The sequence below is a fragment of the Ascaphus truei genome, chromosome 3 (assembly GCF_040206685.1).
Source record: "Ascaphus truei isolate aAscTru1 chromosome 3, aAscTru1.hap1, whole genome shotgun sequence".
Taxonomy (NCBI): Eukaryota; Metazoa; Chordata; class Amphibia; order Anura; family Ascaphidae; genus Ascaphus; species Ascaphus truei.
Genome location: NC_134485.1, coordinates 426,604,198 through 426,628,559, shown reverse-complemented (window position 1 = coordinate 426,628,559; position 24,362 = coordinate 426,604,198). Strand labels below are relative to the sequence as shown.

Genomic DNA, 24,362 nt, shown 5'->3' with positions numbered 1-24,362 from the left:
TTACTTAAATGAGGGAACGGGATAAATTGTCCAGGAAACGAGAAACACGGAAATAAAGCCTTTTAAATTGCAGTCCTTTTGCCAGGGGCGCAAGATGCCAGCCCCTTATTTCCTTGAAATGTAAAAGTTCGGGTTCGTTCTGAAATCCTGAAGCAGGGCTAGTTTCCTTGTTGCGATGTTTTTAACCCCCTGCGTTCTGGAATCGCAGACGCTGTACTTAGATCTTATCCGCTTGAAGAAATCAGGTAACAACTACAGGAATAAGGGTTACGGGCCTCTTTAAGGACAGGGGTCCTTGGAGTTTTTCATTAGCCTCATCCTATTGGCAATGAATTATCTTCCTGCTAACAGAGCATGCCATGTAACGTGGGAAAATGCCAAAAGCTCTGAGCATGCTCAGTGAGCAGCTTGGTAGCACTGCTGAGTAAAAAGGGGCAACTTATTTCTGGGGACGCAACGTCTGGAGTTTGGTCCCAAGGTGGGAAATATCCAGGATGAGTAACAGGATCTGCTACTCAAAAACATCCCGGTTAAGTCACACTTTAAGACTCTGGGGCCTTTCATCTCCCACACATCCCTTGACCCATAGGCATTGCCTCAACAGGGGGCTTTTGAAGCTGGAGAGAAACATACCCCCAGCTCATGTATGCATAACATTTGTTCCTTAATGCATTTACTTACAAAGGCGAGAGTAATCAAAGAGTAAACTCCAAGAAACTTATGCTCCAAATATTGCACTCGTTAACCACAATGTACCATAATAATAAATGTACAGATAAATCCAAAAGCGCTCATGATCAGTGTCCTGATGATAGAATATATAAAAGAGGGAGTGGATCTGTGTACCCGAGACTGACCTTCGGGAAGGGGTTAGAATGTGGTAAGGAGAAAAGATAAAGCAGCAGAGCCGAGTTCCCTGTGTGGAATTATAATGCGGCTAACCGCAACTAATCTCCGCCACTGCCCTCACTTAGCCCGGAGTCTCATACACAGTCACAAGCCCTGCAGAGAGACATAGGTACTCACAGTCTTGACTCGTCGAGTTCAATCCTCAGAATGATGTAAGCGGAGATGCTGACCAGGTGCGCTGAGAAGCGTGCTCCAGCCAAGTAATGCGATAAGTAGAAGAAAAGAGTTCAGGCAGTTCACAGCTAACCATAGGGGTACAATGACAGGTATCCAAACGCAATCAGGAAAAAAGGTTGTTTATTGAGTGCATTCACACGAATCCTTCTGCTATAGAGAGAACCCTGACGCGTTTCGTCCACCAGTAGGACTTTGTCAAAGAAACGCGTCAGAGTTCTCTCTGTAGCAGAAGGATTCGTGTGAATGCACTCAATAAACAACCTTTTTTCCTGATTGCGTTTGGATACCTGTGAGTGTACCCCTACGGTTAGCTGTGAACTGCCTGAACTCTTTTCTTCTACTTACAAAGGCGGACAGGAAAAAGTTTCCTGTCCTGACTTTTAAAATTGCACACAGTAATACACTTTAATAAAAATATCTGTTCCACTTGTCTTACAGTTATATTTTTAATATGTGTGTGCTTGGGGGGTTACACTGAGGCTGCACAACAAAAATCAGGGTGCTGGCTCACTCCGTTCCTACGTTAGCAGTCTTAATGGAACGGCTCCTGTTATTCAGCACTGCAGGCAGAGACTAGCCTGCAAAAAGGGGACAACAATGCATAGAAGGGAAAATACTACATGTTTGGTGCACATAAATTTAACCCCTTCAGTCCCAACGCGAATTAGGATTAATCAGCCGAGCATACTGCCTTTATTAATGCGATGATTAATCCTATTTTTGCCACATGCCCCTCACCCCAATCTCTCCCGCCACCCTCTCTCTTCCAGTCTCTTTCTCTCCTCTCTCCCCCCTCCACCCAGCCTCTCTCTCTCTCCCCCTTCTCCCAGTCTCTCTCCCCCTTCCCCTCCCCCAGTCTCTCTCAAATGAAACAACGTAGAAATGGAATCACGTCACTTAGAAACACGGAACCATCTTTTAAGTGAAAGTATCACTTCCTTGTCCAGTAGAAACCGGTCACTGTGTCGTCAGCCACTTAGTGTCCTTCAACTTCAAAGCAGCCGTTCCTCTTTATTTGCACCAGGATGGGAAGCAGGGGGTCCCCAGAGCTGAAGCCCCCCACCCCTCAGTTCCCCAGATACCAGTATAGCAAGGGTTATTCAAAAATAGAAAATCTGGAGCACAGCTAGAAAGGAGGTGTACCGGTGGGACAGGGGGCCAATATCAAAAATGTATTACATTAAAAACATATAGCCAAAAATCCTGATGTTTCTCTTTGACAGAGTTTACTCTTTGATAGAGAATCTGTCAGGATTTTTGGCTATATGTTAAAAACATATAGCCAAAAATCCTGATGTTTCTCTTTGACAGAGTTTACTCTTTGATAGAGAATCTGTCAGGATTTTTGGCTATATGTTTTTAATGTAATACATTTTTGATATTGGCCCCCTGTCCCACCGGTACACCTCCTTTCTAGCTGTGCTCCGGATTTTCTCTTTTGGAATAACCCTTGCTGCCTGTTCCGTGCCTGGATGCCCGCTGCGCTAGAGACACACAGACAAGCATTATGGACTCAAGTGCTCCGGCTCCCTGCCAGTGAAGCAGCCGGTTCAGCCAGGAGCTTGGCTGCATAGATGCCGGTCTGACAGCCCCGCGGTTCCAGCTATCATCTCCCCTGGACATACTCCACGGAAGGGGTTAATTTTCTACATGGCAGTATCTGAGCGGTGGGGCTGCTTCTGCTCTGCCCCCTCCCCCCCCATCTGCCTTCGGTTTCCAGCCGGTGAATCGGTGAATCGTGAGTAAAGTTGGGGACATCGTCACGATTGTGCTTCTAATGAATAGCCAGTGGCCACATATATTGTATTGTATGTCTTTATTTATATAGCGCCATTAGTGTACATAGCGCTTCACAGCAGTAATACACGTGGTAATCAAATAAATAACAGATAATATAAATAACAGGTCATGGGAATAATTGCTTCAGACATAAAAGTAACATTAAGGAAGGAGTCCCTGCCCCGAGGAGCTAACAGTCTAATTGGTAGGTAGGGAGAACGTACAGAGACAGTAGGAGAGAGTTCTACAGGGGGAGAGGAATGAACTTTTCTCACTTCACACTGTCTCTAGCTGTATGAGCTCCGAGATTCTGGGCTGATCACAGTCCTGCTACTTCTTGCACTGACCAGTATCGGTACCGCCGGTACTTCCTGGGCTTCCAATACCCGACATCATGCAGACCAGCAGGAAACGGACAAGCGGTGATGCTGGCGCTGAAAATAACACGGTTCAGCGTCAGCAATGCACTGCTGCCCATTCGTGTAATAATAAACAGGGGGGAAGGGGGTGGGTGCTGTATCGCAGTCCTCCCCTCCTCCCCCAGCAGCGAGAGGGGTCACTGTTCATTGAAATAGGGGGGGAAAAAACAGAAAGTGACAGTTTGCCTACAAAACACAGGCAGCCTTATGGGGAAAAAAAGAAGAAGATTAAGGTCCAAATAGCTGTCTAGCCAGGGTTACTGGCTCTGCACTTCTGTACCCCAGGCTGTGCGATAAACCTGTGTAATACGGCAGGCATACGCTTATTATGTTAAAATGGATAAGAAGTAAAGAGTGACACGGTGTGCTCATTTGCATGTCATTACCCAGAATCCCTGTCAGGGCCGCCAACAGAAATCATGGGGCCCAGGACAAATGACAGGAGCAGCAAAACCCATCCCCCCCCCAACCCATAGTGCACCTACCACGAAAAAAGAAAAAAAAAATCCGCACGCAACTTTTACTTAAACTGTTTTCTTGTTATTGTTAATACGGAAAAATACATTACAATGCAATCTGTTTATTTTAATATTTTCAACAAAAGACAGATACCCAATGCTACATCCAATGTGACAAAAGGCCTGGGGGGGTTAAATATGGACCGGGGGGGGGGGTTTACATATGGGCCTGGGGGGGTTAAATATGGGCCTGGGGGCTACATATACACACATATATATGCAGTGCTTGACAAATCAACTAAAAATCTACTCACCGAACCAATAACATCTACTCGCCACCTAGTCCCGCCCCATTTAAAAAAAATCCCTATAAGAATTGTGTGTGTGGCTGGGTGACTGACTTGACTGATTGACTGGGTGGGTGACTGACTGGCTGGCTGTGTGGGTGACTGATTGGCTGGCTGGGTGACTGACTCCCTCCCCCCCCCGCGTGTGCCTACCTCCCCGCCCCGCGTGTGCCTACCTCCCGCCCCAGTCAGCAGCCGTGGGGATCGGGGAAATGGCGGGGGGGGAGGGAACGGGAGCGCCAAGGTGCCTGAAGCCCACTGGGGGCCCGGCCGTGACAAGCAGCAGAGCCTGGCCAGAGGTCGGGGGAAATTTGCAGCGCCAGCCGGGCCCTTGGAGCTATTACAGACATCACTATAATTAGCTCACCTTGGTCACAGGTGAATCCTCCCCATTTATTACTCCGAATCTCTCACTTTCATGATTCCATATTCCACCTAAAGTATACGTAATACGTAATTCCGGCCCAGGTTACATATTCCGGCCCAGGTTACGTACTCCGGCCCAGGTTACGTACTCCGGCCCAGGTTACGTACTCCGGCCCAGGTTACGTATTCCGGCCCAGGTTACGTATTCCGGCCCAGGTTACGTACTCCGGCCCAGGTTACGTACTCCGGCCCAGGTTACGTACTCCGGCCCAGGTTACGTACTCCGGACCAGGTTACGTACTGCGGCCCAGGTTACGTATTCCGGACCAGGTTACGTACTCCGGCCCAGGTTATGTATTCCGGCCCAGGTTACGTATTCCGGCCCAGGTTACGTACTCCGGACCAGGTTACGTATTCCAGCCCAGGTTACATACTCCAGTCCAGGTTACGTACTCCGGCCCAGGTTACGTACTGCGGCCCAGGTTACGTACTCCGGCCCAGGTTACGTACTCCGGCCCAGGTTACGTACTCCGGACCAGGTTACGTATTGCAGCCCAGGTTACGTACTCCGGCCCAGGTTACGTACTCCGGCCCAGGTTACGTACTCCGGCCCAGGTTACGTACTCCGGCCCAGGTTACGTACTCCGGCCCAGGTTACGTACTCCGGCCCAGGTTACGTACTCTGGCCCAGGTTACGTATTCCGGCCCAGGTTACGTATTCCGGCCCAGGTTACGTACTCCGGCCCAGGTTACGTATTCCGGCCCAGGTTACGTATTCCGGCCCAGGTTACGTATTCCGGCCCAGGTTACATATTCCGGCCCAGGTTACGTATTCCGGCCCAGGTTACTTACTGCGGCCCAGGTTACGTACTCCGGCCCAGGTTACGTACTCCGGCCCAGGTTACGTACTCCGGCCCAGGTTACGTATTCCGGCCCAGGTTACGTATTGCGGCCCAGGTTACGTACTCCGGCCCACGTTACGTATTCCGGCCCAGGTTACGTATTCCGGCCCAGGTTACGTATTCCAGCCCAGGTTACGTATTCCAGCCCAGGTTACGTACGCCGGACCAGGTTACGTACTCCATCCCAGGTTACGTATTCCAGTCCAGGTTACGTATTCCAGCCCAGGTTACGTACGCCGGACCAGGTTACGTATTCCAACCTAGGTTACGTATTCCAGTCCAGGTTACGTATTCCAGCCCAGGTTACGTATTCCAGCCCAGGTTACGTACTCCAGTCCAGGTTACGTATTCCAGCCCAGGTTACGTACGCCGGACCAGGTTACGTATTCCGGCCAGGTTACGTATTCCAGTCCAGGTTACGTATTCCGGCCCAGGTTACGTATTCCAGTCCAGGTTACGTACGCCGGACCAGGTTACGTATTCCGGCCAGGTTACGTATTCCGGCCCAGGTTACGTATTCCGGCCCAGGTTACGTATTCCGGCCCAGGTTACGTATTCTGGCCCAGGTTACGTATTCCGGCCCAGGTTACGTATTCCGGCCCAGGTTACGTATTCTGGCCCAGGTTACGTATTCCATCCCAGGTTACGTACGCCGAACCTGGTTACGTACTCCGGCCCAGGTTACGTACTCCAGTCCAGGTTACATCTGCTCCTTTCAGATATCCAGTATATATGAATCTTGCGTATGTTGGAGCGTAGGACTGTGATCTTGTCAGAGTTTAGCCTCTACTAGAAATGATTACATGAGGGAGTCAGGCCGGGCCCGCTGCTCAGTCTGCACATCAACCAGGAACTGTTTAGCCCTGCCCCCAATTTAATCCATACAGAAGCCGGTATGAGTATGTAGCGGTCATGTAAAATGCCTACAGTCATCTCTCCTGCTGGCAGCAAGGCCTGGTAAGTGTGGGCATGCCAGCAGTAATTATGGAGGTTTGCCCTCACACCCTGGTGAGGTGCCCTGTGTAAGGATGGGAGTGGTCACAGACTCTGACTCCCTGGTTGGTGATGTCAGAGTTGTGTCAGCCCCAGAGGTTACATAAGGCACAGCACTGAGTCTAAAAGTTAGTTCTGCTAGTTCTAGTCTGAGTTGCTGGGAGTGCTAGTACAAGTTCAAGTCCTAGTTCTGGTTATGTTATAGTAACTGAAAGGAGACTGTGTCCAGGGACCTGGCACAGGGTAAAGGTATCCCGGCTGGGATAGGGAATCCCCATTAAAGGAGAATTACACCTTTGAAGGGAAGCACCGACTCAAAATGAGTGGCTAGAGCAACTACTGCGTGGGGCAGCTAGCCCACCTCAAATCAATAAAGATGCTGTTATTCGAACACCCTCTCGTGTACATGTGTGGAGTGAATGTACAGAGGGGAGCACCACAGAGGAGTTCCTCGTCAGGACCATCCCCAAGTGACCGAAGGGACCCTGATGAGGTGGAGGCGCTGCACTGGAACTAGGTGAGACTCAAGACACTACCTCAGCTGCCTGTCTGGACGGGTCCTCCCCACACACCATCATGCTGGAGGCTCAGGGGTACTGTTGCCAACAGGTGCACCACCAGACATCACTACCATGTAATGGGGACCGGTTAGACCACAGGGGCCAATGTGAGATTGGGTGGGTCAGGCCGGGCCAGAAATACCGTTACAAGTATAACACATATAATGTTAGTATCTTGCCCCTAAGCATGTCCTGCTCTTTAACAAATAAATACAAATCAGGTATTAAAAATAATTATTTGCTTAATCGCCATCTTCTTTGGTTGCCATGGTAACCTTTAGACGGCACTGGGCTCCATTTTAACATCCCGAGCACCGAACGTTTTAGTGTGTATATCTCCGGAACGGAGCATCAGATTTCAAAAACAAGAACAGTGTTTCACAGGGAAATAAGAGATCTCTTAAGGTTGATCAGTGCAGACTGCTGCTTTAACCCTTTGAGTGCCCCATGAATGTAGCCACATCACAGAGTCTTCCACTCCAAGGGCCCCCCATGATGTAGTGCAGGCAGAGGAAGGCAACTCCTCCTCTTCCGTGTCTGTCATCAGTGACGTCGCGATCACATGACCACTCCGAGTAACGGTCACGTGATCACGCTGTGCTGCCGCTCCACCGGCACTCACCGGGTTTAAGAGCAGGACATGCCCAAGGGCAGGGCGCCGACAGGAGAGGGGAGCCCGGGACAAACTCTATGATCGTCCGCCTGGCTGGGACCTCCCCTGCAACAGGGTCAGTGCTCCCCCCTGGGGCCTCCTCCTTCTCCGCAGCCGCTACTGAGGGCCCAATCACCCCCCACTGCTCAACAGTACTTCAGTACCCCTCCCTCATGCGCAACGCTATGTCCTGAGTCCTGTAAGAGCGGTCAGTAGCCCTGGCTCAGGGGGCAAGATACTAACATTAGATGAGTTACACTACGATATCTGTGGGTGTACTTCCGCCTTAGCACGCGTCCATGGAGAGCGTCCACGCTAAAAATGCAGTGCCTCTGTGAGGTTGTCCTAAGAGAGCGCGCGATGCGCGAGAAAAGAAATACAATTGTTTCTCTCGCTCGACTGCCGGGTCACGTGAGTTGGTTCACCCAATGAGGGCGAACCAACTCCGTGAAGTCACGGCCACGCCCCCTGTCGCATCTACCCCACAAATCTCTCCTGCTACAGGCGTGTGCGTGACGCCGCACAAATGCTCGCGCACACTAACGATGGACGCGGCCTAAGTGAGGCTGCAGGGAGACAGACAGCCAGCAACGTCCGTGTGCGTTCCACGCGGTCTTCTTCCGTAGGCCGACCAATAACCGACTCGTTCAAATCACCCAAACCACGTGCGGCTCAGTTAATAACGAGGTTTTCGCGCTAATCGTTTTTCATGTTTTTATGGAAGACTCGGGGGTCTAAAGTCTCCCGGCGTCAAATAAAATGGGAACGCTTGTCACCAATAAATTTAGTGTCGGTTTTTTTGCCTCCGTTTTGCAACCGGGAAACCCCCATGAATGACCCACAAAGGGATTTACTCCTTTGATAATTTTGGCGCAATTCACTTGCACTCATGTTGCTCCAGTTTTACAAATGTGGACGTACCGCGTACCTCTATAAAAGCACTGATGGGGTTAACCAGCAAGACAACACGTCCCTATATTAACTATAAATGCCCCTAAATTGTATCAGGGACAGAGAACCAGATTGACATAAAACACACCACCTTGTGGTCCATTCGCACGTAATTACATATCTGATTATATATCTAACGTCTGCAGGCTGCAAAAGCCCTGCCAAGAAAACAGCACCTGATTTGGCAAGGAAAAAACATCAGCATTGGAACCTATGGGATTTGCTGCAGCATTTTCGGCTCACTTTTGCATGCGTGAGACTTTGATTGATGGCCTCCATACGATGGTCTAAGTCAGGGGCGCGCAATCTTTTCAGTCAGCGGCCCCCTGCCTGCTCGCGCCCCGCTCCTTACCCGGTCTTTGTCGTCAAATGACGCCATGGGGGTCACATGACCACACAGTGTCATTTGACGCCGCGTTTCCATGGCGACGAGTTGCCGAAGGTAAGGGAAGTTGCAAAGGCCTCACGCGATCCCCCGGTATGTCATTTAAATACCTTGGGAGAAGAGCGCGGGACCTCTGCAATCTCCGCGACCCCCATGGTGTAAGTAACGGCCGGAAATCCTTTAATAAATCCCGCTGCGGAAAAGCCAGCGAGAATCTCAAGCCAAGTTTCTGCAGTTTTGTCAATTTTAAATGTTTCTACATTATGCGCCCTTTTAAAAAAAAAATAATAATAATAAATAACACCGATGTTTTGAGTCAGTCTCATTAATTTTTTGCATCACCTGCAGAATTAGTTAGGGCCGGGTCGGCCAACTCCAGTCCTGAAGGATCACCAACAGGTCAGGTTTTCAGGATATCCCTGCTTCACCACAGGTGGATCAATCAGTGGCTCAGTCTTTCACTGCACCCCCTGTGCTGAAGCAGGGATACCCTGAAAACCTGTCCTGTTGGTGGCTCGAGGACTGGAGTTGGCCCACCCCTGAATTAGAGACTGATTCATAGAAGTCAGCACTTTTCCCCTAAAATGCCCCTTTTGGTCCCAAAAGGACCAGATGTCCCGGATTTCAGTCCCTGGAGACTCCTGGTTTTGTGGGTTGCAGAATCTCCCTCATCAGCAACGGAAGGGTTAAGAAAAACCCCACCGTGAACATTGTTCCTTAATTGGGATCCTTTAATGATTGATAGGCTGGTGATCTCTGACCTTTGTTCCCAGCATGCTGTGTTAAGCCATGCAAGGAGGAGTGCAGAGCCAGGAAACCCCTGCAGATTAGAGGCCAGGGGAAAGCTCAGGTGTTTGACTGAGAAAGTGAATCTGTGACTGCACATTGTCTCTGATCCCTGTGCAGCCTGCAAGCAAACGCCTCCCTACCTCAGTAAGTTCCTATTTAAACCTATTAACACACACTCTGTATTTTTAGTCTTATGTACACTGATTAAATAACTGTAGCAGGGCTGTTTTTGTAGGGGAACTTTGCCTTTCATGGGGGAGAGGAAATAATATGAAACAGACACACTATTACATACATATGTGTGTAACGTCACTTAGATTGTAAGCTCTCTGGGGAAGGGACTCCTATCTACTCTTGTGTATGGAGAGTTTATTCCTATTCTGTCGTGTACCTGCATTTCTGCTGTAACGTGCTATATACACTGATGGCACTATATAAAAAGATATATATATATATATATATATATATATATATATATATATATATATATATATATATATATATATATATATATACTTATATATATACTGTATGTACATTCCATTTCCATACTCATCCAGGTAACACAACGTATCCTGTTATAATACAATAGTGGCATAGAAAGAATAGCACTGTTTCATAGTGCAGGGAAACTGTTTGTTTCAGGCCAGGTAGCTTGGGTAGCTAAACAAACCAGGTGATGAAGGGCCCACACGGACCTGACACACTGTCCTTCCGCTGTTCTTGGCTGTCACATTATTGCCTTATTAACGTGTGAGAAGAGCTTTACTTTATCTCCCAGAGGAGACCCGCACTTTGAAGAAATAGAAAAATTAAAGCAACTTGGTCACGGTTCCAAAACCCCCCGGCACTGTGCCTCGCGGTTCCAAAATCCCTGGTACTGTGCCTCGCGGTTCCAAAACCCCCGGCACTGTGCCTCGCGGTTCCAAAACCCCCGGCACTGTGCCTCGCGGTTCCAAAACCCCCGGCACTGTGCCTCGCGGTTCCAAAACCCCTGGCACTGTGCCTCGCGGTTCCAAAACCCCCGGCACTGTGCCTCGCGGTTCCAAAACCCCCGGCACTGTGCCTCGCGGTTCCAAAACCCCCGGCACTGTGCCTCGCGGTTCCAAAACCCCCGGCACTGTGCCTCGCGGTTCCAAAACCCCCGGCACTGTGCCTCGCGGTTCCAAAACCCCCGGCACTGTGCCTCGCGGTTCCAAAACCCCCGGCACTGTGCCTCGCGGTTCCAAAACCCCCGGCACTGTGCCTCGCGGTTCCAAAACCCCCGGCACTGTGCCTCGCGGTTCCAAAAACCCCGGCACTGTGCCTCGCGGTTCCAAAAACCCCGGCACTGTGCCTCGCGGTTCCAAAAACCCCGGCACTGTGCCTTGCGGTTCCAAAACCCCCGGCACTGTGCCTCGCGGTTCCAAAACCCCCGGCACTGTGCCTCGCGGTTCCAAAAACCCCGGCACTGTGCCTCGCGGTTCCAAAAACCCCGGCACTGTGCCTCGCGGTTCCAAAACCCCCGGCACTGTGCCTCGCGGTTCCAAAACCCCCGGCACTGTGCCTCGCGGTTCCAAAACCCCCGGCACTGTGCCTCGCGGTTCCAAAACCCCCGGCACTGTGCCTCGCGGTTCCAAAACCCCCGGCACTGTGCCTCGCGGTTCCAAAACCCCCGGCACTGTGCCTCGCGGTTCCAAAACCCCCGGCACTGTGCCCCGCGGTTCCAAAACCCCCGGCACTGTGCCCCGCGGTTCCAAAAACCCCGGCACTGTGCCTCGCGGTTCCAAAACCCCCGGCACTGTGCCTCGCGGTTCCAAAACCCCCGGCACTGTGCCTCGCGGTTCCAAAACCCCCGGCACTGTGCCCCGCGGTTCCAAAACCCCCGGCACTGTGACTCGCGGTTCCAAAACCCCCGGCACTGTGACTCGCGGTTCCAAAACCCCCGGCACTGTGACTCGCGGTTCCAAAACCCCCGGCACTGTGACTCGCGGTTCCAAAACCCCCGGCACTGTGACTCGCGGTTCCAAAACCCCCGGCACTGTGACTCGCGGTTCCAAAACCCCCGGCACTGTGCCTCGCGGTTCCAAACCCCCCGGCACTGTGCCTCGCGGTTCCAAAACCCCCGGCACTGTGCCTCGCGGTTCCAAAACCCCCGGCACTGTGCCTCGCGGTTCCAAAACCCCCGGCACTGTGCCTCGCGGTTCCAAAACCCCCGGTACTGTGCCGGAATGTGGGACCGAATCGCACTAATGCCAAGCTGCCTTTTTATTTATTATAAGAGGTTTCTTGATGTGTAATGCCTTTTTGTTGCCTTAGTGCTCAACTCCGGTCCTCCAGCCCCGGCACCAGGTCAGGGTTTCTGGATATCACAGCTATAGTACAGGTGGCTCCTGTGCTGAAGCAGGGACTGACTGAGCCACCTGTGCTGAAGCTGGGGTATCCTGAAAACCTGGCTGGTGGGGGTGTGACGACTGGCGTTGAGCCCCCTGCCTTAGTGTTTTCCGGACTTGAGGGGGCTTGTCAGTCTTTATCCAATCTCTTATTTGTTAAGATTGCTTATGGAACCTGTTTCTATAAGGGAAATGTGAGCCCATCACTACCTGACTTCAGCCAAACAGCTCAGGGTGCAGGACAATATTAGGGTCTTATCAACACTATAGGTAAAGAATGAGTTAAAATGTTAGACAGGGCTGAGTGACAAAACAAATCCGTACCAAAAATACAAATAATATGCTTTTTTTTTTTTTTTCTAAACCATTTTTAGCTAATGTCTACTGGTGATTAGACTGTTTCTCAGTCATCAACGGAATTGTTCGCGCTTCTTTGCAAAGTAATTATTAAGCCGCCATTAGACAAACAGATTAAAAAAAAAAGGTACAGTAGCTGATATGCCTGAATTTAGCAGACCACGTTTAGAAAGCCACGTTTATTCATTTTTAACGGCGTGCAAACACAAGCTGCTTTAAGCAGCCCATGCAATATCCTACATGTGTGCTTATTTATTTATAAATCTGTTCTGTAGTATTAGATAACTTACTAGTTTAAAAAAAAAATATATATATATATATATTTATTTTATTCAACTCCTAATGCCATTTGTTATGAGTTGTAATACACTGAGCATCCTTTTATTTCTATAGCGGGTTTTATCCCACATCCCCAGCGGTGCAAGATCTTTGTAACACTTTCCTGCTTGTGATAATTTGTTGCCAATGTTCCCAGCAGTTGGAGCTGCAAACTGTAACAGTAGATCATGTTACCATAGTAATATAAGGATACATGATAGCTGCTGAGTTACACTGACTAAAGGATTGATTGAAACCTGAAAGACAGCCATTTAGTGAACCCTGAGAAGCAGGATCTTTGCGAATCGGTCGGCAGTTTAGGTAATCTGTAATACCTTCTTAAAATAAAGATAATCAAAATTAAAACAACGTGTCGCTTGGACTGCCTCCTTTTTAAGTGAGATTGTAAGAGAAACTGGTAAAATGGTTTTATTTATTTTAAACCCGTCCATTTTCCCCCCCACCTTTAATTTCTGTGTCCGGGTTTGAGGCAGACCTGATCTCCCGCACAGACCATGACTGATGTGAGACTTTTGTCCTAATTAGGAGCACATAATCTTTCCCTGAATGTACTATAAATTCCTCCTTAATTGATGCTCCTGGGGGAGAGGCAAAAATCTGCAACACCCCCCAGGTCTGGTGTGTGTGTGCGTGGTTCTGCACAGCGTGTGATGGGGGAGGGGGGATAATGCAGGTCTGCGCGGCGTGTGGGGGGGATGCAGGTCTGCGCGGCGTGTGGGGGGGGGATGCAGGTCTGCGCGGCGTGTGGGGGGGGGATGCAGGTCTGCGCCGCGTGCGGGAGGGGATGCAGGTGTGCGGGGGGGGGGAATGCAGGTGTGCGCAGCGTGCGGGGAGGGAGTGCAGGTGTGCGCAGCGAGCGGGGGGGGGGATGCAGGTGTGCGTGGGGGGGATGCAGGTCTGCGCAGCGTGCGGGGGGAATGCAGGGGCGTGCGGGGGGGGGGGTGCAGGTCTGTGCGGCATGTGGGGGTGGGGGGGATGCAGGTCTGTGTCCTCTGTGTCTGGGTGTTGCTGGGATTAATGGTCCCTTCTTGTTGCCCACGAGGCCATGCTGCGCTGGTTCGTGTCGGTGGCCTGCGCGGTGTCTGCAGCCTCGGTGAACTACATGGATGTCTGCATGGACGGAAAGCACCACAAGACTGAGCCGGGGCCCGAAGGCGCGTTACATGGGCAGGTAAGGCTTGTGCCGCATCCAGAGGTTCAGGGGAACTCTTTAACCCCTTAACCCCTGTGCCAGAGCATCACGTCGCTCGCATGTTTATCTTGCTCTGCCATGGGTTGCGGACGCTCTGGCAGCGATGGCGTTGCCATTTAAGAGCTTCCATGACGGGTCGGCCAGAGTAAGCACAAATAATAACCCCTTGCCTGCCAGGCGCGGCCAGTAACTCCTTGTGTTGCTGCCCCTCTTGCCAGTAGCAGATTTAAAATTTTGCTGCCCAAAGGCACTTCCCGTTTTGCTGCTCGGGCCTCCTCCTCCTCCTGCACGTGTCCATGACCAACGTGACGTCATGACAACACATCTACATGTGACGTCGGTGTCATTTGACGACGCAATGTTACAGAAGGAGGGCGGCGCGAAGGACAAGATAAGAGACCTTTACAAAGGCCTCATGCACCCCCCCTCCCCCCACCAGCAATCAGTGGGGAAGAGAGCAGGGCCTCTGTATATGGGGGGGGGGGGGAAGGAACATTTGGCAGGCTAAAAGGACCACACGAACGCACCTACGCATTTCATGCAACAGCACTTTATAAACGTGATAAAGTGCTGTTGCAAGAAACGCGTAGGTTCGTTCGTGTGGTCCTTTTATTGTCTTTTTAGCCTGCAATAAACCTGACCTCATTGCTATTTTGGAGTTGCTTGCTTTCTTCCTTCATTTTCAAGTTAAGTTGTATGTTCTTGGCTGTGCTCTTCCTCATCTGCTGCTATCCACTGATACATGTGCACCCACTGACCCCCGCGCGCGCACACTGGCGCGCACACACTGACCCACGCATGCCGTGGCTATTTTCTGGTGTGTTCTATAGGCTCACTTCTCCTATCGCTTTCTAAACAAAGAACCAATGCAAGTGACTAAAAGATGAGTATATTTATTTATTCCTACTAAGCCTGAAAACAAGAGAATGGGACATCGCTCAAACCATAATATCAAAAATAATATATAGAAAGCCTGGTGCACGGGGAAAAAGCAATATAGTGAAAGAAAGTGACAGAGGTCACTGAAGTCTCCTATTAATTGCACTCACGGCAAGAACTAGTTACACAACTAAAAGATACAAATATCCTCAGTATGGACTCAAAGTCCCTGATGTAACAAAATTTGTAGCTAGAGGATACAATATCCACAGATAGACAGAATGTCTCAAAGTAAAAAAAATACACATAATCCATAAAGGACCATATGTCCACAGAAGATGTCTACTGACCTAAAGTAAAAACAGTGGCATTCACTATTTAAAATCCCAAAAAATAAAAAAACTTTAATAAACTATATATAACGGCGAAACACAAGTGACATAAAAATAAAACAAATTGTGATGTTAAAATACCCCTGTAGGGGAGCGGGTGGGAGGGGGGTAGCAACCAATGAAATAAGGAATACCAGATCAATGGTAATGAATATTGTGCATATATCACATGGTATCCCTAGTGTTGCTACCAAAGCCGTGAAAGCTCAGTGGGTAGGTCAGGGAAAAACATATAAACCATAAGAAGCCTAAGTAAATGGGTATAAGGTCAACCATCCATAAGATACCCAATGTATCTATGTGTATACAGAATGGTATGCTTAGGAAGATACATGTAATGGTAATCTTCAATCAAAAAGCTCCTTACACACCCACGGTTATTCAGGCATAAATAATGACTAAACGAATGTGATACAACCATGCTCCTAATTTGGCTAATTCCTACTAAGCCTACCTGGAAAGATTTCTCCAGCATGAGGTACAGGCCGGTGAGGAGGAGAGCAGGGACAGAAGGAAACAGGGCAGTGAGAGAGTTGGTACAGTCCCAGTGACGAGGAGACTGGGCAGTGAGAGAGATGGTACAGTCCCAGTGATGAGGAGACTGGGCAGTGAGAGAGATGGTACAGTCCCAGTGACGAGGAGACTGGGCAGTGAGAGAGATGGTACAGTCCCAGTGACGAGGAGACGGGGCAGTGAGAGAGATGGTACAGTCCCAGTGACGAGGAGACTGGGCAGTGAGAGAGTTGGTACAGTCCCAGTGACGAGGAGACTGGGCAGTGAGAGAGTTGGTACAGTCCCAGTGACGAGGAGACGGGGCAGTGAGAGAGATGGTACAGTCCCAGTGACGAGGAGACTGGGCAGTGAGAGAGATGGTACAGTCCCAGTGACGAGGAGACGGGGCAGTGAGAGAGATGGTACAGTCACAGTGACGAGGAGACTGGGCAGTGAGAGAGATGGTACAGAGACGGGGCAGTGAGAGAGATGGTACAGTCCCAGTGACGAGGAGACGGGGCAGTGAGAGATATGGTACAGTCCCAGTGACGATGAGACGGGGCAGTGAGAGAGATGGTACAGTCCCAGTGATGAGGAGACTGGGCAGTGAGAGAGATGGTACAGAGACGGGGCAGTGAGAGAGATGGTACAGTCCCAGTGATGAGGAGACTGGGCAGTGAGAGAGATGGTACAGAGACGGGGCAGTGAGAGAGATGGTACAGTCCCAGTGATGAGGAGACTGGGCAGTGAGAGAGATGGTACAGAGACTGGGCAGTGAGAGAGATGGTACAGTCCCAGTGATGAGGAGACTGGGCAGTGAGAGAGATGGTACAGAGACGGGGCAGTGAGAGAGATGGTACAGTCTCAGTGACGAGGAGACTGGGCAGTGAGAGAGGTGATCCAGTGACGAGGTGACTTGGCAGTGAGAGAGGTGGTCCAGTGATGAGACTGGTCAGTGAGATGGTACAGTCCCAGTGACGAGTAGATGGGGTAGTGAGGGGTGGTATAGTCACAGTGACAAGGCGATGGGGTGGTACAGTGACGAGGGGATGGGGCAGTGAGAGGTGGTACAGCCAGTGGCTAGGAGACTGGGCAGTGAGAGGTGGCACAGTCCCAGTGACGAGGAGAGGGGGCAGTGAGAGATGGTACAGGGATGAGTAGAGGGGGCAGTTAGAGATGGTCTAGTCACAGTGACGAGGAGACTGGGTAGTGAGAGAGGGAGGTGGTACAGTCAGTGACAAGGAGACGGGGCGGTGAGAGAGATGGTCCAGGCACAGTGATGAGGAGACGGGGCAGTGAGAGAGATGGTACAGTCACAGTGACGAGGAGACTGGGCAGTGAGAGAGATGGTACAGAGACGGGGCAGTGAGAGAGATGGTACAGTCCCAGTGACGAGGAGACGGGGCAGTGAGAGATATGGTACAGTCCCAGTGACGATGAGACGGGGCAGTGAGAGAGATGGTACAGTCCCAGTGATGAGGAGACTGGGCAGTGAGAGAGATGGTACAGAGACGGGGCAGTGAGAGAGATGGTACAGTCCCAGTGATGAGGAGACTGGGCAGTGAGAGAGATGGTACAGAGACGGGGCAGTGAGAGAGATGGTACAGTCCCAGTGATGAGGAGACTGGGCAGTGAGAGAGATGGTACAGAGACGGGGCAGTGAGAGAGATGGTACAGTCTCAGTGACGAGGAGACTGGGCAGTGAGAGAGGTGATCCAGTGACGAGGTGACTTGGCAGTGAGAGAGGTGGTCCAGTGATGAGACTGGTCAGTGAGATGGTACAGTCCCAGTGACGAGTAGATGGGGTAGTGAGGGGTGGTATAGTCACAGTGACAAGGCGATGGGGTGGTACAGTGACGAGGGGATGGGGCAGTGAGAGGTGGTACAGCCAGTGGCTAGGAGACTGGGCAGTGAGAGGTGGCACAGTCCCAGTGACGAGGAGAGGGGGCAGTGAGAGATGGTACAGGGATGAGTAGAGGGGGCAGTTAGAGATGGTCTAGTCACAGTGACGAGGAGACTGGGTAGTGAGAGAGGGAGGTGGTACAGTCAGTGACAAGGAGACGGGGCGGTGAGAGAGATGGTCCAGGCACAGTGATGGGGAGACAGGGCAGTGAGAGGTGAAAGTTACAGTGACGAGGAGACGGGAGAGAGGTGGTACAATCACAGTGACTAAGAACAGAGACAGGACACGGGAAAGTGACCAAAAAAATTGTACTGTCAATGGTGAGCAGAACAGGAGACAGGACAGCAGTGATGGTGAAAAGAGACCGTTACACTGACGACTGTGGGAACATTGGGGACAGAAGGGAAGGGGATGACACACAGAAGAATAGACAAATAATAAAGAACAAAGTACAAGAAATGTGCCTGAGACCCCACCCAAGGGGACACCACATAAGATCAGGACTTGCACAAGCAAGATGCACATGGCAACATAACATTATGTATTACATGTATGTTACATGTATGTAACATGAATCATAGGAGACAAGGATACAAAGTCAAAGATGGACTGTGTCAGAGACGCCAGGTAAGGGGCAGAGCAATGTTTTGGGGGATTATCCCAAGCTGTTGCACAAACCCCCAAAACTGTAAGCATCACTCATTGCCATTTTATTAACCTTTTTTGCTGCCAGAGGGGCCGGTAACTGCCTTTGAAGTGGGTGATCCCAGCTCAGATCTTCAGGCGAGTCGGCTTCTCTCCCTACAATAAATGAGATGTATGTGTTCCATCGATATCTGTTCTGTCCCCCTGCAGTGCACCCCGTGGAAGGATAAATCCTGCTGTACGGTTAACACCAGTATGGAGGCCCATGCTGACCAGTCCTATTTGTACAACTTCAACTGGGACCACTGTGGCATTATGACCCCCGAGTGCAAGAAGCATTTCATCCAGGATACCTGCTTCTTCGAGTGTTCTCCCAACTTGGGGCCCTGGGTCAAGGAGGTCAAGGTGTGTCGGTGAGGGGGGGAGAGAGGGGGGATGTTCAGCCTTGGGTTATAGTAGGGCGAATGAAGCTCAAAACCATTGCCAACGACAAGTGCAGCAAATCTACAGTACACATGAGTGGATGTGCATGTCTTCCACAGGTCCACAAACCTGCTTCATTCACCACATTGTTATATCATACACATAAGGATTCTGGGTAGTGATATGCAAATGAGTGGCATAGAATTCAACCGTATCTATTTCTAATAAGAAAGATGTAAAAGTGGCTATGGGGTTGTGACAAGCAGGAGAATATTTAGGAACAAAAAAGGCACCAGACACTGTTAAAAAAAAAAAAAAAAAACAATTCTTTGACAAAAATCTCCAGCAGAAGCAAAAATATTAGAAGTCCAATCAGTAGTAATTGGGGTAACCCTAAAGGGTTCCCTGCAATATGCAGGTCATTTGAAAATTGTATCAAATACAGAAGCATTTACAATGCATCTGATCACGCTATTAGAGAGGGTTGGGGTTCCTTACAATACATCTGATCTCAGGCGCGCTATTAGAGAGGGTTGGGGTTCCTTACAATGTATCTGATCGCAGGCACGCTATTAGAGAGGGTTGGGGTTCTGCAGAATTTCACAATATAATTATAGGGTTTCTTAACCACATTAAGTGGGGAAACCCCTATTCTACAGTAAGAAAAATCGAATTAAAAAATACATTCGCCCATCCAGAGGCATCTGGATCCCCAGACTCTCGCCCGATGAGGGCAATTGCCTTTGGAAGTGGTGCTGGTGTTCTTTCCATAACTGAGGTGTCTGCCGGGGGCTTCTAGAAGACCCTGTTTAGTGAGTCACAAGCCGCTGCTCTCAAAGACATCCTGGCACTTTGTAAAGTCTCTTTGGCTCCTACTCGCCTATGATAATTCTAGCCTGTTAGACTTGTGTATTGGTCAATGAGGCTAAACCTCACTGGATCAATTCCTGGTCTTCTCCTACCTCCAGATACTTAATACTGACAGTCCTGTCCCCTTACCTTCTGCTCGCATACCAAAAAGAAACATAACTATTTATACACTTTTCTATAACCACGCCTATTAACTAACCCGAGTACACTCAAAGGGAAGGCTCAAACCTAATGGGGTAACGCCAAAAGAACCACAAGCATGTATATCATCTCAACACATTACAGTAAACCCCTATTTTGTACACACACAATCTAACTATACTGTAATCCTTGTCATTATACGATGTTCTGACTCGTGCACACTGTGGCAAGTGGGAGAGGCAGCTAGTTCACTCCCTCCCTTTAGAGGCACACGGAGTCCTTCTTTCTGTTCTTTTATTGTAAAACAAACAGTATGAAATGAGGGGAATGGTGGCTACGTGACATAAGTGGGGGAGAGGTGAATTAAGATGGATTCCACCAGGAGATGGGATGCTAATGGCTGCTGGCTCCGGAAGGAAGCGCGCCTTCCTGTGCAGACAGAAATAAGCAGAGGACTGATCAACTCTCCAAATGTAGCAGGGGAATAAAGCCAAACCAAGAGTGTTTTGGCAAAGGGGGGGGGGGGGGGAGGGTTGCCAAGGCAACAGGCTAGTGGCAATTGGAAGGCTACATCTGTAGCAACAATGTTACAACTTACACTGGGGAGTGCTGGCAGCCTGAGAGCAGAGAAATACCTTCGGCTAAGGCCCCAGTATTTACTCCTGCACGCATGCCTGGCGGTGCGCGCACAGATAAAAGCCGCGAACGGCGGTCTGTAGGGGAGCTATGGCTTGCATAGAGGGGGGGGGGGGGGGAGGGAGTGCGGCCATGACAGGGCATATCTGCCCTTCCATTGTCTTCCCTGCCAGCGTACGCGTCACCGGGCTTTGCGCGGCCACTGGGGCCTGCCCTATAGAGGGCTGTGCTGTGTGGCGCGCACGCCACAGCACAGCCACTGGGGACCTGGCCTAATCCTGTTCCAGGACACGCAATAACAACACACGAAATGTTACTCCTTATTTCGTAACATACTACAAATCCCGGTGTCTGCTCCTTGTGACCTTGGGCAAGTCACTTCATCTCCCCTGTGCCTCTGGCACCAAAACCGATTGCAAGCTCTGCAGGGCAGGGAATGACACAGACGTGCACACACCACTGTGTCGTTGTAGGAGGGCGTTTGTGTGTTGCGGTATGAATGTGGTGTGATCTCCTGTATACCCATCCTGTCTGACCCCTGTGACAGTGAAGGGGTGAGTCGGTGTATAGCGTTTCTGTGGTGTGCTGGCTCGTGTGTACCATTCCACCGCCTGTCACGGTTTCTTTTATCCCCTCTCTCCCCCTCTCCCCGAAGACGTTAGAGTCCTGGAGATCGGAGCGTATCGTGGACGCCCCCCTGTGTAAGGAGGACTGCGAGACCTGGTGGGGGGACTGCAAGCTGGATTACACCTGCATGGAGAACTGGCACAAAGGCTGGAACTGGACCACAGGTGACTATCCCCAGTCGGTCACTCATCTGAACTTCTTTAGAAGGACGGGACGGTCCTACTGGGCGGCAGGACACCCCAAACATTTCTTTTGAAGCCGTGTAACAATGGAACTGGCTTCCTGTATTATTCATTTTTATCTCCACCGTCCATTTTATTGAGCGAGGCTGCAGTGCAATGAGATTCTGCCATGCAAGAAAAAGTGGGCATGCAGTGAGGGTGGAGGCTCAGGGTAAATGGGAAATAAGTCTCCCACTGTAAGAGTAGTGGATACATGGACCGGCCTCCCAGAAGGTCATGGAGGTTAACTCCTTCAGTGCTCCAATGACGTACGGCGTAATCCAAAAAGGTGCTACCCCAGGGACCCTTATAATGAACACCGTATGTCGTTTCCTCTTGCTCCATTTTTTTAGGGTCTGAACGCTATCTGCACTTTGCATACTAAACTGAAGCAGGGGGATTGGGCTCCTGTCACATCCGTCCGGAACAGAAGCTGCATCACGGTCACGTGATACAGAAGTGCCACGGATTTGGCCCGACGGGGTTAATACAGTAAACTGGGAATGCAAAGCTACTTTTGCTAGCCCCCGTGGGCACCCTAAATGTATCCGAACGTAGGGAACATATAAGGCTTTGTTGTAGCCGTTGGGAAAGTGAGATACTGGGACTCCTGCTAGTTCCGAAACTGCAAACATCTGACGTTTTGGGGGTTTGGAAATGCTTTCTCTGCACTACAGTAGCGCTCCCGTGTTACCGCACCGAGAACCCCATGGCAGCTTATGGAATAAGGTCGGGGTGCTCTGTTCCACCCCCCATCACCCCCAACAGGTCAGGTTTTTCTGGATATCCCAGCTTCAGCACAGGTGCCTCAATCGGAGGCTCAGTCAAAAGACTGAGCCGCCTGTGCTGAAGCAGGGACTGATTGAGCTGCCTGTGCTGAAGCAGGGACTGAGCCACCTGTGCTGAAGCATGGACTGATTAAGCCTCCTGACGGGACAGCAGGGATATCCTGGCAACCTGACTTGTTGGGGCTTGAGAAATGGAGTTGACCACCACCCCCCCCTGAAATAAGTGACCTCTCCCTCGGGTCAGGCTCTCGGTCCCTACCTCTCGCCTGCTCCCCTTTTTTCTCACCCCTCACTCCCCTGACGCCCGGTATAAATCCTCCCTCTGTTTTTTTGTTTTTGCCAGGAACAAACCACTGCCCGGCAGGGAGCAAGTGCAGAAAGTTCTCCGACGTGTTTCCGGGCGCCAAGGATTTCTGCGAGAGGGTGTGGAGCAATTCCTACAGACACACCACGCACGTCCGCGGCAGCGGGCAGTGCCTGCAGCTGTGGTTCAATGCCAGCGGCGGGCAGGGGAACCCCAATGTCCGCGTCGCTCAGCACTACGCCGACCTCCTGAACTCCGCAGACACTGCCCGTCTGTGGCGGCTGCTCCTCCTGGCGCCTCTGTACGTGCTGCGGGAGTTATAAAGATGGCTTCCTTTCTTTTTCTCGTGGGGGAGCATTGCACCGTGGACAAAAGGTGTTTTGTAATACAGGGCGTCTGCCTGGGCTTCTCTTGGCCTTCCAGGCACCCCTAGTTAATGAATGAATATTGAGCAGCAGTGCTAACGGGGCTGTGAAAGATTAGTGGCAGAGTATGGAACTATGTAAGTAGCCATATATACATTGTTGGAACTATGTATGTAGCCATATATACATTGTTGGAACTATGTATGTAGCCATATATACATTGTTGGAACTATGTATGTAGCCATATATACATTGTTGGAACTATGTATGTAGCCATATATACATTGTTGGAACTATGTATGTAGCCATGTATACATTGTTGGAACTATGTATGTAGCCATGTATACATTGTTGCATTTTACCCCCATCTCTCTTCTCTACGTCCCTAGTGCTTTCCAGGGTTCAAAACAAAGTAAACGGCACTTAACATTACTAGTCTTTTTATTAACTAGCCTGAAATTCAGTGGAACTCAAAATATATCCATATTTACATAATGAGAATTTTTTTTAACATTTATCTCCCAACAGCCGATTTAACATCGACTAAAGAGCGTGAAATTCCGATCTGCGTGCGTTGTGACCATGTCTTTACACTGTTAGAATAGGACAGGGGGGGCTCAACTACACTCCTCAAGCCTCCCTAACAGGTCAGGTTTTTTAAGGTCTCCATGCTTCAGCACAGGTGGCTCAATCGGAGGACTGAACCTCTGATTCAGCCACCTGTGCTGAAGCTGGGATATCCTGAAAACCTGCCCTGTTGGGGGATTTGAGGACTGGAGTTGAGCCCCCCCCCCCCCCTGGAATAGGATCCTGAATTTAGCAGGACTGTGGCACATGACGGGTCAGCAAGCTGGGCAGGGCCTGTTGGTGTGACTTTCACTTCACATGCTTTTGTTGAGGTTAGAAGTGGGCTGGTGTGAACTGCCGGTATGTAGGTGCAGGAAAGGGACAGATGCTATCAATTTCTTCCCACTGCTGGATAAGAGATCCGCTCCACTCAAATGCATGGGACTAAAATGTTCTCCGACACAGGGAAGTGGTTTCACAGTACACAGAATAAGAGAGGAAGGCAGGGTGACTGATCAGTGCTTTTTATAAAGAGGTTTGCTGTCTACAGAACAATATTTACCAGCCACGATTTTTCACCCTTTTCTCACAGTAAACCTCTTCAATAATCACCAGTCCTTCTGTCCCTTTGTTTGAACGTGGTCTCTCTTCATATAAATAACGTGTCACAAGTCACTTATATCAGGACACTGCTAAACTGGTAGTGTGCAGCGCTTGTAGCTATGAATACATGATTAAATACTGAAATCATAACACATTGGAACAGCCAGTTTCATATGGTGTAATAGACCTCTATATAATGATTATACACTTCTCTGTTCCTGTGTGTGTGTGTGTGTGTGTGTGTGTGTGTGTGTGTGTGTACACACACATGTCCCTCCATCCAGAATGTGAGCTGGATTTTCATAACATTAATATATAACATTAAAAAAAAGTGTTTCTGATACTTAATAGCATTACTTTCTATATATTTCCTTAACTTGGACTTGGTGTTAAAAGCTGATTAACAGGACATAGATTTCAGGAAGTCCCCGGAAAGGGGTGCAAGCTAAAAGGTGACGCTGACTGGGTTTTTATTTTTTTGTGTGCCCAAGATCAAGTGTGATACTTTCAGTTTAAACACTAGGGTCTTTGTATTAAGCTCATATATCATATTTTAGTC

General features: G+C 49.9%; 1 protein-coding gene across 1 annotated transcript; it reads left to right on the top strand.

Annotated features, from left to right (window-relative positions):
- The first annotated feature begins 9,672 nt into the window (after positions 1 to 9,672).
- On the top strand, positions 9,673 to 23,811 carry LOC142490468 (folate receptor alpha-like). The gene is made up of 5 exons (XM_075592800.1): positions 9,673 to 9,831; positions 13,798 to 13,926; positions 18,469 to 18,663; positions 20,984 to 21,119; positions 22,308 to 23,811. The coding sequence occupies exons 2-5, from the start codon at positions 13,801 to 13,803 to the stop codon at positions 22,589 to 22,591; spliced, it is 741 nt and encodes a 246-aa protein (XP_075448915.1). The 5' UTR covers positions 9,673 to 9,831; positions 13,798 to 13,800; the 3' UTR covers positions 22,592 to 23,811.
- The last annotated feature ends 551 nt before the right edge of the window (positions 23,812 to 24,362 follow it).

Coding starts and splice junctions, on each gene's coding strand:
- LOC142490468 (XM_075592800.1), top strand. CDS start 13,801: ATGCTGCGCTGGTTCGTGTCGGTGGCCTGCGCGGTGTCTGCAGCCTCG. Junction 13,927..18,468: donor AAGGCGCGTTACATGGGCAG/GTAAGGCTTGTG, acceptor GTCCCCCTGCAG/TGCACCCCGTGGAAGGATAA. Junction 18,664..20,983: donor CCTGGGTCAAGGAGGTCAAG/GTGTGTCGGTGA, acceptor CTCTCCCCGAAG/ACGTTAGAGTCCTGGAGATC.